The 15,801-nt window shown below is 42.0% G+C and overlaps 1 protein-coding gene across 1 annotated transcript in view; it reads right to left on the bottom strand.

The window, feature by feature from the left end:
• The window catches only part of MRPS35 (mitochondrial ribosomal protein S35), a 233,003-nt gene that overhangs the window by 48,891 nt on the left and 168,311 nt on the right, over positions 1-15,801 (bottom strand). Inside the window, exon 7 of the mRNA XM_085652326.1 lies at positions 11,570-11,639. Coding sequence (XP_085508452.1) covers positions 11,570-11,639 — 70 coding nt within the window. The remainder of the gene's footprint in view (positions 1-11,569; positions 11,640-15,801) is intronic.

The raw sequence follows: 15,801 nt of genomic DNA, 5'->3' as shown, positions 1-15,801 counted from the left end.
TGATAGCTGGGTTAGCCTAATGCAACCAATCCTGGAGCTGCTCTCATCCTGAAAACAGCTTGAGAGCAGCTCCAGGATTTGTTAGATTGGCATGCAGGAAGTTAACCACCTTCCTTCCTTTTCCTACTCGTCGTCCGGGAGAGGAGAGACACCAGCCAGCAGCATCTCAGTGAGTTTTTCGGCACAACACTCCCACGTTTTTTAAGTTACTAGCCGCCCCTGGTGCCTCCATATTTTAATAGAAAGAGTATAATGAAATGTATACAAGAGAACGGTCGGAAACATCAGGAAGTTACATTGTATCAAGAAAAGGCTGTAATATCTTCAGTTTGGAGCTCGCTCAGGAACAGTGATAAGGTCTCTATTTATGACAAGTCATTACTTATGAAAAAAAACTGCAATTTTATTATTAATGGAGTGATCTTGAAATGCGGCGAACTTCTTAAAAAACAAAAGATGAGCGCTCAAACTGTTACACTCCACTGAAAACGTTTGTATCAGAACCTGGTGAGGCCATGACAATGGAAAGGTTTTTTTTTGACGTGTATAGCCACAATTGAGGACGATGTGTGGGAAGAGTTAACTGCTAATAGGGAAAAAAGATTATTACTACATACCTTAGGGCCAGAAGGTCTGCGTACATATGAACAAATGAAAACAACATGTACGACTGCTGAAAGGGTTGTATTTGAAAAGGAAATTGAAGATTTAGACAATTTTCACCATCAGTATGTATATCCAGAGATCGTTTTAATTTTTTTCAAAGAAAGCAAGGGGCACAAGAGTCAGAAGAATATGTAAGAGAATTAAAGAAACTGGCAATATCTTTCACATTTGGAAATTCACATGATGAATTGATCAGACACTAGCTCGTTATGCACTCAAGACAGGAATGTGCAAGAAAGATTGTTGGAGGATGGAGATTTAAATATTAAAGAAGCCATAGCTATAAGCAAAAAAGCGGTATTATCAAAAAGATGCGCAAAAGCAGAAGGTTGCACAACTGAAAAGAAAAAAGAAAATCTATGCAAAATTGATGCGTCCAATGCTAAGAAAAGAGAAGTAAGAAAAAATTACAGTAATAAAAACAACAGCATAGAAAAGAACAAACGTGAATACCGAGGACCATGTTATAGGTGTGGCAGCAAAGATCCCTTTGAAAAGGTGTCCAGCATGGAAAAAGAAATGTTAATATTGCGAAAGTGTGTCGAAGGAAGAGGAAAAGTAGTGACACAACGGTGAAGATACTTACAGAACACGGAACTTCAACTGATAGGGATACTATGAGAAAAAAAATTGCGGATTATGTGTAGGGTTCAATATTTTGACATTAGATGAGAGTAGGAGATAAAAACCGTTATGTTCTGTAACTTTAGGTGGTGACACTGTAGACAGTAGTTGCGGATTCTGGATCTTCCTACACAATAGTAAATTGTGCATTATGGGCTGAAAAATTCAAAAGAGTGTTGGGTGAAAAATTGTTACCTTCTGATATCCACCATGACAGTTTCACAGGGAAACCCATTCCAATGGATGGTTATAGAGTTGTCAAATTCTAATTTAAAGGGATAGAAGCAATGGCAAAACGGACGGTCAGCATTGGGATGGAAGTATCAGAGGAAGTTGGCCATTATAATAGACCCAAATAGTCCTGAACAAGTCTTATTGCTAGATGACAAGGATTTCTTTTCACAAAAAAAGAAGGAAGAGTATCCCAAGGTATTTTCAGAGGATGTTGGGGAATTAAAGGGCTTCCAACACAAGCTTAGGTTGAAAGAGTATTATAAACATGTGTCACATAAGGTTAGAAATATACTATTCTGCATAGGAGATTAGGTCAAGGCGTGGTTGAAAAATTTAGAAAAGAAGGTATCGTAGAATTGGAAAATAGGATTTTGATTTGCGGAGACAAAAACAAAACATTCTTATCGATAAGCTTCCATTGACAAAAATCTGTGAAATGCTTGGAATGACGAAAGGGAAGAAGTGGTTTACATCACTCGACCTGACGTCAGCCTATCACCAAGTGTCACTGCATCCAAAATGCAAAATATTAACAGCGTTCATAACTCCTTTTGGGTGCTACCAATACATACGGATGCCGTTTGGACTTGCATCTGCGGCAACAGTCTTCCAATGTCTAATGTTCCAGCTCTTTATAAATCACCGAGGGTTCATGTTCTTTCACGATGATATCATGATTATGGGGAAGACAATTACCAGAGAGTACAAAGAGTACAGGATGTCCTGAATGACAAAGGGCTGAGTGGAGAAATTGCTAAGTGTCGGTTTGCATAAAAATCAATTATACACATTGGGCATGACATTTCTGAGATAGGAATATTTTCAAAGAAATAGCTTGTTAATGCCATACAGAATGCACCATCGCCTACACCTAAAGATGAGGGTCTTTCTTAGGGTTGGCTGAATTTTATGCAATAATTGTGAAAAAATTAGCAGAAAAAACTTTTGACATTAGACAACTAAAAATTCGAATACATTTGAGGGGATTGCTAAATTACAAGCTCATTTTGAGAGCAGAAAAAGGGACATCTGTACGGCTTTGTCCTTACAAGGCTTTCACTCTAAAGTAACGACTACTGTGACAACTGATGCGAGTGGGAGAGGTTTCGGTATAGTTCTAGCTCAAATTGGAGAGGATAGTACAAAATACACCATTTCCTGTGCATCACGGTCTCCAATTTCAGCTGAAGAAAAATTCTCTACTATTGAAAGAGAGATGTTAGCTTGTGTATGGGGGGATTGTAAAGTATAGGCAGTATGTGGGGGGATCAAATGTTCTTTAAACACTTTTTTTATTAATGGCAACAGCAAAAGGGGACATTCTTCAAACATAAAAGATTACATTGTGGCATCGCCAACATACATATAGTATTTCATATCAAGAGCTAAAAAATTACAGATGAAACCAAATAGAAATGAGTAAATCGATAAATCAGAAAGAGTGGAAAAAGAAAAAAAATCATACAACATTATAATGATTGTGTGTAAATCTACCCCAGGTAGAATTACATTTCACCAATTAACGTACTCCTCTAACTCTGGCTGGTGCATTCTCTCTTTCATAAATTTCTATCACTATAGCCTACCACTCTGAAGCCCTGCTAGGTCTCGGAGAGAACCATGCCCTTGCTATAGTGAGCCGCGCAGCGACCAAAATTATAGTAAAAAGAGATCGCCGTGCGGAGCTAAATTCTACTTTAGGGCCCAACATGCTCTCCTGTGGAGTGAAAGAAAGTCCAATCCAAAACGAACCTTAGACATGCGTCTGATTCTCTGCCAAAATGTCTCCAGCAGAGGGCAAGTAACAAAAATGCATAATATTCGCAGCATCCAAACCGCACTTTGGTCAGTTAGCTCTGTTGCCCACATGTTTACCCTCTTGCTGGCCCCAACTGGCAATTTTTTCGGGAGTGTAGTATAACATACATATCATCCAAAATTGTTGGAATTTTAGGTTATTTTCTAGTAAATACTGATCGCAAGCCTTTGACCAAAATACTTACCACTGAAGGAATGGAAAAGGCGACAACCAGATTAGCCAGATTGTCTTTAAGATTATTAGATCACACCTAAAAGGTTCAATATCGACCAGGAATGAAAAACAAAGTAGCTGATTTCTTAAGTAGGGCTCCTTTGGCAGTGTGCAGCATGAAGAATGAACGCTGGGATTAGGAGTGAGTAGGCAAATCTGGATGAGTGTCAGCCTGATATCACTACTAAGGAGCAATGGCAGGAAGGGTATGCAGCAGATTTGACTCTAGCACAAATTAAAGATTTCATGTTGCTGGGGTGGCCAGAAAAAAACATTTAGAGGCAGAGATAAGAAATACCTTTTTGGGAAATTCGGGAGGAGTTGTCCAGGGAAGATGATGGATTACTATTAAGGGGAGTAAAAGTAGTACCACCATAAGAATTACAATTTCACCCTGGCCTAATTAGGAGAGCTAAGGTCTGGGAGGTGCAAATGGCATGACACTTCCAGCGAAGTTGAAAGCCACTGGACCACACCTGAATCATCAGACAGTGTCGGGGCAGCAGTGAATGTACCAAAGACACGGGTACTTTCAAAATCCGTCCTGACCCTCACCACGGCTAAAAGACAATGAGTGGCCAGTAAGGCCACGGAAGCATATTCTAGTGAGAAAGTGGCCATTCTGCAAGGAACATCCTCAGGTCTGAGGGGCTATTCCTGCACAGAGCACGTGAAGTGCACAATGGTCAGTTTAGCACTGCCCTTTCGGCGCAGTGACCACAACTCTGGATTAACTCAGTCACGCGGCTTGTACAGCAGAGCTCGCATTCTCCAATAGTTAAAACTCACAAAGACGAAAACAGAATGCTACCCTGACTGGCGGTGGTCCAGCAAAACGAGCACCAAATTATCTTTCACCAGGTGTCCAAAAAAAAGGATCACATTGACCATGGAAAAATCAAATGTGTCAGTGGAAGGCCAAGAAATTAATTTTTCATGGAAATCAAAGACAAATGCACCTGACTGACGAGCTTCTGAATTATTAACATGGAAGCTGAAAGGTAATAAAAGGGCAGAAGGCTTGTGTGTGCTCATTACACGACAAACACTGGCACGGTAATACCACGCAGCCGGGACCGCCATCACTAAGTAATGATGGTGCTAAGCGGCAGGGGTGTCTGAAACGAAGGAAAAAAGGGTTGTAGCGTTTAGTCTGACTTTTGTTGCGAAGGACTCAGCCAATGCGCACTATGATCTCCTAGCGAGTGATGCTCTGAGTCACAGGGCTGTGATCTGAGGGCTTAATTATTTATATATATTTTTATAGCGCAAACTCTTCATATCTGGGTTTCAGTGCGCTGTACAAGGCAAATAAATAAACGTTGAAGAAGCATATGTGCAACAAGGCAAAAGCCACGTGGCAATCAAAATTTTGTATCTTTCTATCAAGTTTCTATTGAGAAAACAGTGCTCATATTATCAACCACTCCAGGCAGGACGTCCACATCGTTGTTCAGATGACAATCAGTAGCGCAGTTTCTGCAGAGAAGCTCGTAAACCTGAAATATATTGTGATTCCTGCACAATACAATAGTTCGAATTCTAGTGGATCCTGTGCCACAGGGAACCAGACCTAGGCAAAGACGGACCAATGCTGCAGCAAAGGAATCACAGGGAAGCAGGCCTCTTTAGCTTCAGAAAACACAGCCACCTCCCTCTCTGAATTAGACTTACAATTTGTAACCATGCAAGTAAGTAAGTATCCTTTTTTGTATATAGTTCAATAAAACGTTACAATAAACATGGTCTATAAAAACAGTCGATATGCTAAAATGTTAGTGAAAAAAGGTTATTAAATGCGTAATAATAAATATATAAAAATAGTGTGCCCCGTGACGCCGTCTCAATCTACTTCATTTTGGTTTGCGCGCTCCTTCATTCCAGGGCGAAGGGAGGGGTCATGTCTATGCAGGCTCTTTGAAGTCTGTTTTCTGCTAGGGTTAGAAATGTAACAGCTTGCAGTTTAGCTGGGGGTTGTCTGGTTTAAAGCGTGCTATCACTGCTTGTCTTCGCGTACGGATCCCACGGAGGCAGCCGAGACACAGCGGCGGCTGGCATCTACAAGAAGTTGTGAGGGAGGGGGGAAGGTGTGCGTGCGCAAAATAGAATATAAATGAATAAAACACTTACCTGAAAGCGACGTACCCCACTCCGGTCCTCTTCTCTCCACAGGAACTGGATGCAGCAACTCCTCTGACCGATCAGGGTACTGCTCTCATGTTGTTAACCAGCAGCATGAGAGCAGAGCCCTGATTGGAGGGAGAGGCCTCACTTGGAGCTCCACAGTGCTCTGGAGGCCTGCACTTGCTCTAAGCCAGGACAGCTGGGTTAGAGCTGTTTTAAGTGTGCGTGTGGCCTTCGCAACACAGCTGGCCAAAAAGACATGCACACTTTAAACAGTGTAAAGACAGCCCACCCTCCTACCTGCTGCTGTCACTCAACAGCGGCCCCACCCTTGTCCTGACGTTCTGTTTGGGACGGGGGATGAAAAATAAAATGTAATCAATAACCATTTTACTTTTCAGGGTTTTGGATGGAATGTTAAGTGGGGTGATGCTCCTTGGCTCCAATGGAGGAGCCACTCTTGCTTAAAACATTCCTTTCCTAGATTTTATAGGGACGAAGAAAAACAGTTTAGGTAGTGTGACAGGGCGTCCTCGAAGGACGACTACCGGTGCCTCAGACGTACCACAAAGGTGTGTTCGGTGTCCCTGTTCGGTGTCCCTGGAGGGGCGGATCCCAGGACCTCAGCCAATCCCGGACGTGACTACAAGTACGCCAGGTGAGGGAAAGAAGGCGTTCAGTGGCGAAGGAGCTGAAGCACGGCGAACAACGGAACAGCGGGAGCCAGCGGAAACTAGGGCGGAGATTGCGGACGAGACCAGAGATGTGGAGCGGACCGGTGGTGGTTGATTTCCGAGGGGAAGGCGCTTCGGACGAGGCAGCTTTGGCTCTGTCAGCAATCCACGGCTTCAGGCAAATGGGCCGAACAAGCGGGCGTTTGATGGGGGGGGGGGGTTCACCCAGGCTTACTTCACAGGCTTATAAAGGAGTCCGTATGGCACACTGAAGGGGAGACAGATTCCCTTTTGTTTAGCGGGCAGATCCTGGGTGTCTTGTCAGGTCCAGGGCACAATTCCAGGTAACAGGAGGAACCCGGGGCTGGATGTGAAAGGAGACATAGGGGTTACGTGAAGAGTAACGGTCCCCGCTCTTGCATCACATCCACGATTGTTAATTTTGTGTTTTCATTACTTCCTACAACCCCCTTATTCCCCACCTTAAGGAGCAGAGTATTGAGTCTCCGCACAGGCATATCCCTGTTGTCCGGGGAATGTTAACGTGTTACCCAGTATCTTGGCGGACGATCCGAGAACCAATTGCCTCTCCCTTTCTCCCCGAGGAAAACCCAATGCAAGAGAGGTCTACTGAAGAGCAAACGGACGAGAATAAAAAGGCGAGATCTGGCGGGAAAGAAGAAGCGGCCCGAGACGGACTTTGGGACAATGCCCAGCTGTGTTACCAGTGACACTTTGGCTTCACACCTACAGTCTCTCCCCGTGGTTTGTCCTGTAACAGGTAGCGACCACCTATTTCCAATCTAAAGTCAACATGTACCGGTCGAATGATACTCAAATTATTTATCCTTTAAAACTGTTACCAAACCCGGGCTGAATATAAAAGCCTAACTTCTTCATCCAGGCTGTGAAACCAATGCATCTTTTCCTTTATTCCTATATATCCATACTGTAATGCGACCAACGCGGACCGTGTCAGATTGTACTACTGAGCATCAAACATTGAAATATTGTGATATAAGAATATTGTGGACAAAATATCGAGGACCAAAAGGTAAGTACATAAAGTGGAAGTATATTCACTAAAAAACCAAAGGTTAAAGTAACGTTATAGTTAGATGAAATGTTCACTAACAACTTAACGTCTTAAACTCTAAAAATCAAAGAAATTTACCTGTTCTAGTTATCTCAAGTAACTATAACTCATGCTCAAAGGTAAACTATAAGTCGTACCCCCGCCATGCACAGTTTTCTCATCCATAATTTCACTGAAAATGTTGCAATGATATTATCAATGACGTCATATAAAATGTCATGAGTGATGTAATATATGGGTCATAAGCTTTGCATGGCGAGGGCACGAGTTATAGTTACCAGAGAAAAACTCCTAGAAGTGAAAACACAAGGCATTGCGATACTGTGCTGATTGAGAAAAAAAGACTAGTATTGTCTGATTCAAAGAAAATTATGTATTGCATCATCTTTAGGTGATATAGGCTCAGTTAAGCTGCCTGGGTAGTTTAAGCTTCATAAGTTAATTTATTACCGGCCAGAAGCATCAGAATCTTTATCAGAGGTTTATACTGCAAAGAGAGAAATCCGAAGTGTGGCAACTTCTGCAACCTGGCAGAGGGCAACTATTAAGAAGGTAATAGTCAACTGGACAGAGGTTTCCTTGAAGCTTGGGTATGCGCAAAAATATAGAACAAGTGACATACTGGCCAAAATTGTTTGAAAAACAAATAAGAGAAACAATACATGTAACATTGTTGTATATACTACCAACTTGTGCATAGCTTTTTAGGTATGAAAATAGCACACTGGTCGCAAAAATGCTGGCCAAAAATTGCGACATGTATTTAGCGACCAGCGATTTGTGCATCTGGCCCCTTGTGTGCATTGAAGAAAACAATTAATTGTTCTGAATCCTGTATCTCATACGGTACATCATTGGTGGCATGGGGCCGCCACACTTGGGTCAACAGTTATACCCTGCGTGATATGTTACCATTACTTCGGAAGCTGTACATTGTAAGTGATTACAACACAAGTAAGCTCGAAGACTTTAACTTCACATGTTTTTGCAACACTCATAATTTAATTTTTAAATGTTTAAAGCCAACTAATTGTAACTTTCTAAATGTATATATTTGTATGAGCTTGAGTATATACATATACACACACATATATATATACACACACACACATATATATTATCTACTGGCGGTCGCCAGTAGATAGTTATAGTTAGGACCGTGTTTCCATAGGATATCTGAAAATTCTATTTTGAATAACTTTGGCGCCGGTTGACGAATCCTTGCGAAATTATCAAAACTAATGGGGCGCTCCGCTCAGCTCCTACCCTGAAAGTCTCGGGGGGATTCGTCAAGCGGGGGCCGAGAAAAAAGGGGGGTCCCAAAACGCGTTTTCCCCATGCATTTTCCCAAAGGTACAGCCCGAACGGCTGAACAGAATTACTTGAAATTTGGCAGAGAGGTAGTCCTCAGGTCAGGGATGTGCCTTTTGCATATATGGAGTCAATCTGTTCAGTAGTTCCTGAGAAAATTGCAGTTAAAAGCACATATATATCTATAGCCGCGCACCGAGTGCGCACCGTGCGAGCACCCTAACGCGCGCAAGCGTAATTCTGATTGGTGGTTACATGTGAGTCAACGTTCGTATCGGTCGAAATCAGGAAGTGTCGGCCGCCATTTTGTTTGTTTTCAGTGCGAGAGTGAAAAAGGAAAGTGGCGAACGTGAAAAGGGGGCAGGGTAGAGAGTTCCTGACCCCTAGCCTTTGTCAGGGGGTCCCTGAAGGACCCCGTAGGCAGAATTTTTTTTTAAATCGCGGGGGTGCGCGCACGGTGAAAACCCCCCCAAAATGTTTTTTAATACGTAGTTTATTGTAAAATAAATATATAAAAAAAATAATAATACATACATAACTTATTTAAAAAACCGTACAAATTCACTGAAAAAACCATAGGTTTCACACACGTTATAGTTAGGAATTAGCATTTAAAAAACCTTGCAAATTCACTTAAAAAACCATAGGTTTCACACGTTCTAGTTAGGTGAATATTTCACTCGTAAAAAAGCAATGAAATTCCCCCGTTATAGTTAGTTCAGATAACTATAACTCGCGCAACCGCCACTCTATCACAAGGATGATGTCATGAGTGATGCCACTGACCATGTCATGAGTGATGTAATATGTGACGTCATGAGCAGGATTGCGGGCGCGCAAGTTATAGTTATCTGAACTAACTATAACGGGGGAATTTCATTGGTTTTTTACGAGTGAAATATCCACCTAACTATAACATGTGTGAAACCTATGGTTTTTTAAGTGAATATATACATACATATATATATATTCAATGAAAAAAACAAAGGTTAAAGTGACATTATAATCAGGTGTTTAGAGGAGATGACTAAAGTTTAAAAACAAAAAAACCACTTGAAATTCGCCAGTTAGAGTTTACTGAACTAACTATAACTTGTGCCCCTGCCATGCATTCCTTATGACATCAGACATTCAGTGGGGAAGGAGCTGAAGCACGGCGAACAACGGAACAGCGGGAGCCAGCGGAAACGAGGGCGGAGATTGTGGACCAGACCAGAGATGCGGAGCGGACCGGTGGTGGTCGATTTCCGAGGGGAAGGCGCTTCGGACGAGGCAGCAGTGGCTCTGTCAGCAATCCACGGCTTCAGGCAAATGGGCCGAACAAGCGGGCGTTTGACGGGGGGAGGGTTCACCCAGGCTTACTTCACAGGCTTATAAAGGAGTCCATATGGCACACTGAAGGGAAGACAGATTCCCTTTTGTTTAGCGGGCAGATCCTGGGTGTCTTGTCAGGTCCAGGGCACAAGTCCAGGTAACGGGAGGAACCCGGGGCTGGATGTGAAAGGAGACATAGGGGTCACGTGAAGAGTAATGGTCCCCGCTCTTGCATCACATCCACTATTGTTTATTTTGTGTTTTCATTAATTCCTACAACCCCCTTAGTCCCCACCTTAAGAAGCAGAGTATTGAGTCTCCGCACAGGCATATCCCTGTTGTCTGGGGAATGTTAATGTGTTACCCAGTATCTTGGAGGACGATCCGAGAACCAATTGCCTCTCCCTTTCTCCCCGAGGAAAACCCAATGAAAGAGAGGTCCACCGAAGAGCAAACGGACGAGAACAAAAAGGCGAGGTGACTGTCTAGGGGGAATACACCAAGTCCAACTGTCCGCTACAACCGGTCATGAGATACAAGGACAGGCTACATGCACTGAACGGCTAAGGCAGGAAAATGACAACTTTCTAAAATTGGCATTTTCAAAACAGTAATTTAAAATCCGGCTTTACCATGAGAGAGGATTTCCCAAAACAATTCAAAAGAGACCAAACATGAACTGGTTACCTGCTCCCATTTGAAAATTACAGCTTATTAAATTGAAAATTACAGCTTATTAAATTTAATAAGGTAACTCCAATGTTATCCTATGGGAGAGGTAGGCCTTGCAGGACTGAAAAAAGAATTTAAAAGTTTTTCATTACCAGAACAGGTACAACTTATGACATGTTCTACTTTTTTAATTCATTGCATCCGGTCCTGCGGGATGTTTAGGGCCTACCCTAAGGGTGACGTTTAAAACTGCACACACGGGCTGCATCGGCATGAGGCATGTTTAAAGGGCTACTTAAGTGGGTGACACAAGAAGTGCTCCATACCCACTTGTAGCATTTAATTAGCAGGCCCTGGATACATGAAGAACTACTTTACTAGGGACTTACAATTAAATTAAATATGCCAATTGGGGATAAGCCAAAGTGAGTCGTAACAAGAGCGAAGACGAGATCAGCAAAATTGGAGTAGGAAAAGCTTTGGGGAAATACCACCCTAAGGCTCACAGGTCAAACACTAACAACAACTAAAACACACACACTAACACACACATTAACACACACACTAACTCACACACACGCGCAGCAAAGCAAATGTCGCTTTATAAAAATCTGAATAAACACACACACTCCAAAACACAGCTTCTCTAAAGTACGATTGGTTGAGCGAAAACCAAAATTAGTCTTTAAGTACTATATAAAATCTGTTTTATTTAGCTTTCGATGCAATTTGATATAAATATTTATTACTAATATTATGTCCTTGTTCACAGCTGGAAAAGTAGGTTACCAGCAAATGTCATGCACAGCAGATTTTACTTACCCAAGATTCATGGTACAAAACTGTCAGCAAATACATTGCGTAGTCCATGTTCTGCCTTCTCAATGGACATCTGTAACCAAGGAGGGCATGGTTAGCAAGAAGAATGTTAACCTCTACATTCGTCGCAACACAAATAATGTAAAATTAACAAAAGCAAAGCCCCTCTGGCCGCACCTATTCCATAGTAAAATAAGTCACTCGCTTACCTATAACATGGTTTCTGTAGGTTGGTACCCTTAAATCTCCTAGAAACTTTGACTTTTCAGTGAAAAGTCAAATAATGGTGTAGTAAGTGGTTTCTATTTGAGACAGAAAATACAGCTCTAAATGGTTGACTTAATTAGAAAACCTAATGTAGTGCCTGTGTGTCAGTGACCAAAAGCAATGAGAACCTAGAGAGAGCAAGGGTGACGTTCCATGACAAATGAAACTTGAGCAGGTTTCCATATGTCTCAGCGAGAATGGGTGTCATGAAGCACCAAAGTGGGGTCACCACACACACAAAATGTTCTCCATTCTAATCTTAGGGTGGGGAAAGAAGATTCTACGATGTGGAGCAAAGAGTTTTTTTTAGTGTGGCAAGGCAATAACAGGTGGAGTGTAAAGATTTGTGAAGCAGACAAAGACCCTAAACAACAACTACCACAGAACTTCATGACAGCTGTGACATGATATTTGTTTAATGTTCAACATGAGACAGTTGCATTCTGAGGCTTCATGGAACACTGTGACAGTATGGTGTGAAGTGAATTACCATAGTCACAATGGAAGTAAACCTCTTGAGCAAGCCATAAATATCCACATTTTAAGGTTAAAATTGCCAAATCACTAAGTTCATTGAATTATATCTAAACACTTATCTTCTTCCTGTTGGCTAAGCAAATATGCCAAAATTGGTAATTTACTGAATGGATGTCCTGACATCTAACAGGTAGAGAATGGCTCATGACCATGGCCTATGTTGCAACAATGATGATCATTGAAGAGGAGGAGGGGGAAGGGGGGAGAGAGAAGGAGCTAATGTTCCTTACCAATCTATTCCCTGAGCACTCCACCCCGACCGTGGATCTGGGTATTCGGAGGCATAACTTCATTATTTGTTTTGTTTTCCCATGTTGCAAACATGCCAATGTCAGAGATCCTACACTTGTGAAAGAATTTGTTGAGAACACGATGACTTAAGAATCCATTTGTGTCTCATTTGATGACTTCTGATCAGTATGTCAGTGGAATCAGTGTCCATCCCTGGCAGATGCTTTCCTAGCAAATGAACATGATTGTTGAGTAACTAATGCCAAATTTGTTGTGCCATTCAGGACAACAGAAAGAAGCAGGACTCGTTTCTGTATGTGAGGTATCAATGTTATCTGTGTGTATTGAGGCCACATTGTTGTATAACAGGTCTGAAAAGCTTTCAGTTCTAGTGCCACCACCATGAGCTCCAGCATCCTATATGCTGCTCGACATCTACCACCTGACCTGTCTTTAAGTCCGTCATGTGTGCCTCGCATCTTTGCTGGTAAGCACCTGCTCTAAAAGACACATACTTTGTGGGTCTGCCAAAGGTCTGCCCGTTGAGAGGTTATAATTGCTCCATATCTAAAGTTTGAGCGGTCACTGGGCAACTGAAACACTAGACCCTTCCAGACCAGTTTTACTTGAGTCCTGCTTGCTAAGCACTCTTGCAGAAGACGTTTTTATAATCATGAATTTAGAACCAAAGCTATGATTACTGCCATCACATTAACTGTTTCATCACCTTCCTCGAAGTCATAGAGTGGGGCATCTTGCAAAGCAAAATCAATTTCAGAGATGCTGTGGGTTGATCCTGGAAAGTTCAGAATCTAGAGTAGCTGTTGATATGTTTTTTCCTCAGCATTTGTGTATCACAGACTGTGAAGGAAAGCAACCTTCTGCCCTGTGTCTGTTTGGTGTTTCTGAACAGCCTTTCTGTTCAACAACCAAACGTCAAGGTAAGGGTAGGGCAGACATGAATACACTGCTTTGTCCTGGTAGATAACAGTGGCTTCTAATCGAACTTGATGCACCTCTTCTGATTGAAGACAGTTACTACTGATCTGATGTGATTTTCAACCCCATGTGTGGAAATAACAAAAGACATCAACTGACTGGTATTGTGTGATCAGGGGGGAAAGGGAATGGAGTTGTTGTGAGTGGATCCTCTTCCTTTCCTTGAGGCACTCTAGATCCAGATCAAGTATTGCTTCAAAAAGGTTCCCATGGTGTACTGATGAGGCAATTCAAACCACTGGTCAAACTACTATGGGTCGGGCTGATGTAAAGGGTATGATTTCATTGGCCTGTCTTGGGCACTGTGTCTGTGTTCTCTTTTAATAAGGATGGTGCCATAGCAATGTACCCCTGAATTAGGAAGTTTTAATATATTTGTAATTTTATAATCAACATTTCATTTGCCTTGGGCCAAAAAGATGTTCTCAAACTAATAGCATCTTTAGATGTTACTAAATATTTGCCTGAACCCTAAAAACTTTAGCCAGTTAGGTCTTCTGAGAGGCACAGCTGCGTCTATTTGTTTGCAAGCTGGATCTGCTTCATCCAATGCACAGTGGATTCCCACAGTGGAGACAGAAGCTGCACCAGTCGCTCACTCTGCTGACAATCGTATCTGCTTAACTGTGAATTGGAAATTCTGCGGTTCATGGCTCCTCCTGTCGCAGCCCTGCAGCCAGTGTGTCTAACTGCTTACTCTCCATGTCTGGAAGAACTCAATCCCTTTTCCTTTTAGAGTATAATATAGGTGCCGATGTCAAATTTACCTGTGGAAGACCAGGGCTTCGACTATGAGGATTTCAATGCTGTTGAAACAAACTGTTTTGTAATCTTCGTTTTGAAAAACGTGAACTTCTCTATGAGTTTAAGAAATGTAGACACTGCAGAATCCGGGACTTCTAGTTCTTTTAAGAGAGATTGGTTCTGGTCTGCATTGTCCACATCAATTACCATGGACGTGTGTGTAGATAATCCCTTTCTGTCCCAAGTAGTGTCTTCTTATACCTCCTCTTCAAAACCTGCTCATGGTGACTTCGTTGTGTACCCTTGGACCTTTGCAGAATAATGTTCCAAGATTCTTTCCCTCCAGAGTTAAATTGTCTTTTTTGCTCTTAAAAACTTTACAAACAAAGAACTCTTTTCGACATGGGGCCGGGGTAAGCAAATATTTTATGTGTGGCGGTGCTTATGTCAAGCGTAGCAGAGCAGATAATATATAGTTAACTTCTGATGCCCTAACCCCACCTCTCTCTGTAGTCATTCTCATGAAGTTATAGCTTGGTCTGGAAAGTTCATGTGACACAGAAAAAAGTATTTGGAAATCACAACTACTTCTTCATGTTTTCTGGTCTTTTGTGCCCAGTCTTTGTTCTTGGGGCACAGTATTTCGAAGGACCTCTGGTAAAAAGATGGTAGAACACTTGAATCTGAGGTATAGCCTGTGAACGAGTGCATTATGGGTTTCAGGAAACTTGACCACATTATTTTACACATGCCTGGAACTAACGTCCTCAAAAGAAAAATAAGTTGAACTATCATGAAACTCAAAGGTAGATGGCAGGGCAGTGCAGAGCATGTGGATATAAAGCACCCTTGCTGCTACCACTAGGATGGAGTGACCAGACTGAATGTGTAATATTTTTGGGAGGATGTGGAAAAGCACAGTCTCTGGATACAGATCACATCTGACTCAAGTTACTTCAGGAGGCATGACTGGGGTCCAAGATAAATACTGGAAAGGAGGAGGGGAGGAGATACATCTAAAGGATGCCAGATGATATGAAATTACAGACGTTTCCTAAAATCCGTGGTAGGCAAGGGCTTTTAGAAAATCCGTGAGATAACCAACGATGAATCTGAGATTCCAATCAGAAACTAAACAAAAGGTCAGCTAGGCATAATCACACAATTCCAAAAAAGCTAAAATTAAGAGTAAGAACAGAGTAAATGTCTCCTCAGTGTATGCAGTGCATCTTTAGTTCTGTTAAAAGGGTCAAAGATTTTGGTTATCAGAGAAGAGCAGCGATGAAACCGAAACAACTGGGATCCACAAAGTTACGGGATAAATTTAGATGAATTTTTAATGCTTAAAGGAAACCAAGAACCCCACATTCTTCAATACCATAGTGATTTCAGTATTTCTAACGAGAATGTCATCAGACAAACCCCTGCATTTTCATCTCGAAGATGCTGGGTGGATT

This window comes from Triturus cristatus, chromosome 4_1, assembly GCF_964204655.1.
Source record: "Triturus cristatus chromosome 4_1, aTriCri1.1, whole genome shotgun sequence".
Classification (NCBI taxonomy): Eukaryota; Metazoa; Chordata; class Amphibia; order Caudata; family Salamandridae; genus Triturus; species Triturus cristatus.
This window is presented reverse-complemented; position numbering and strand designations above follow the sequence as displayed.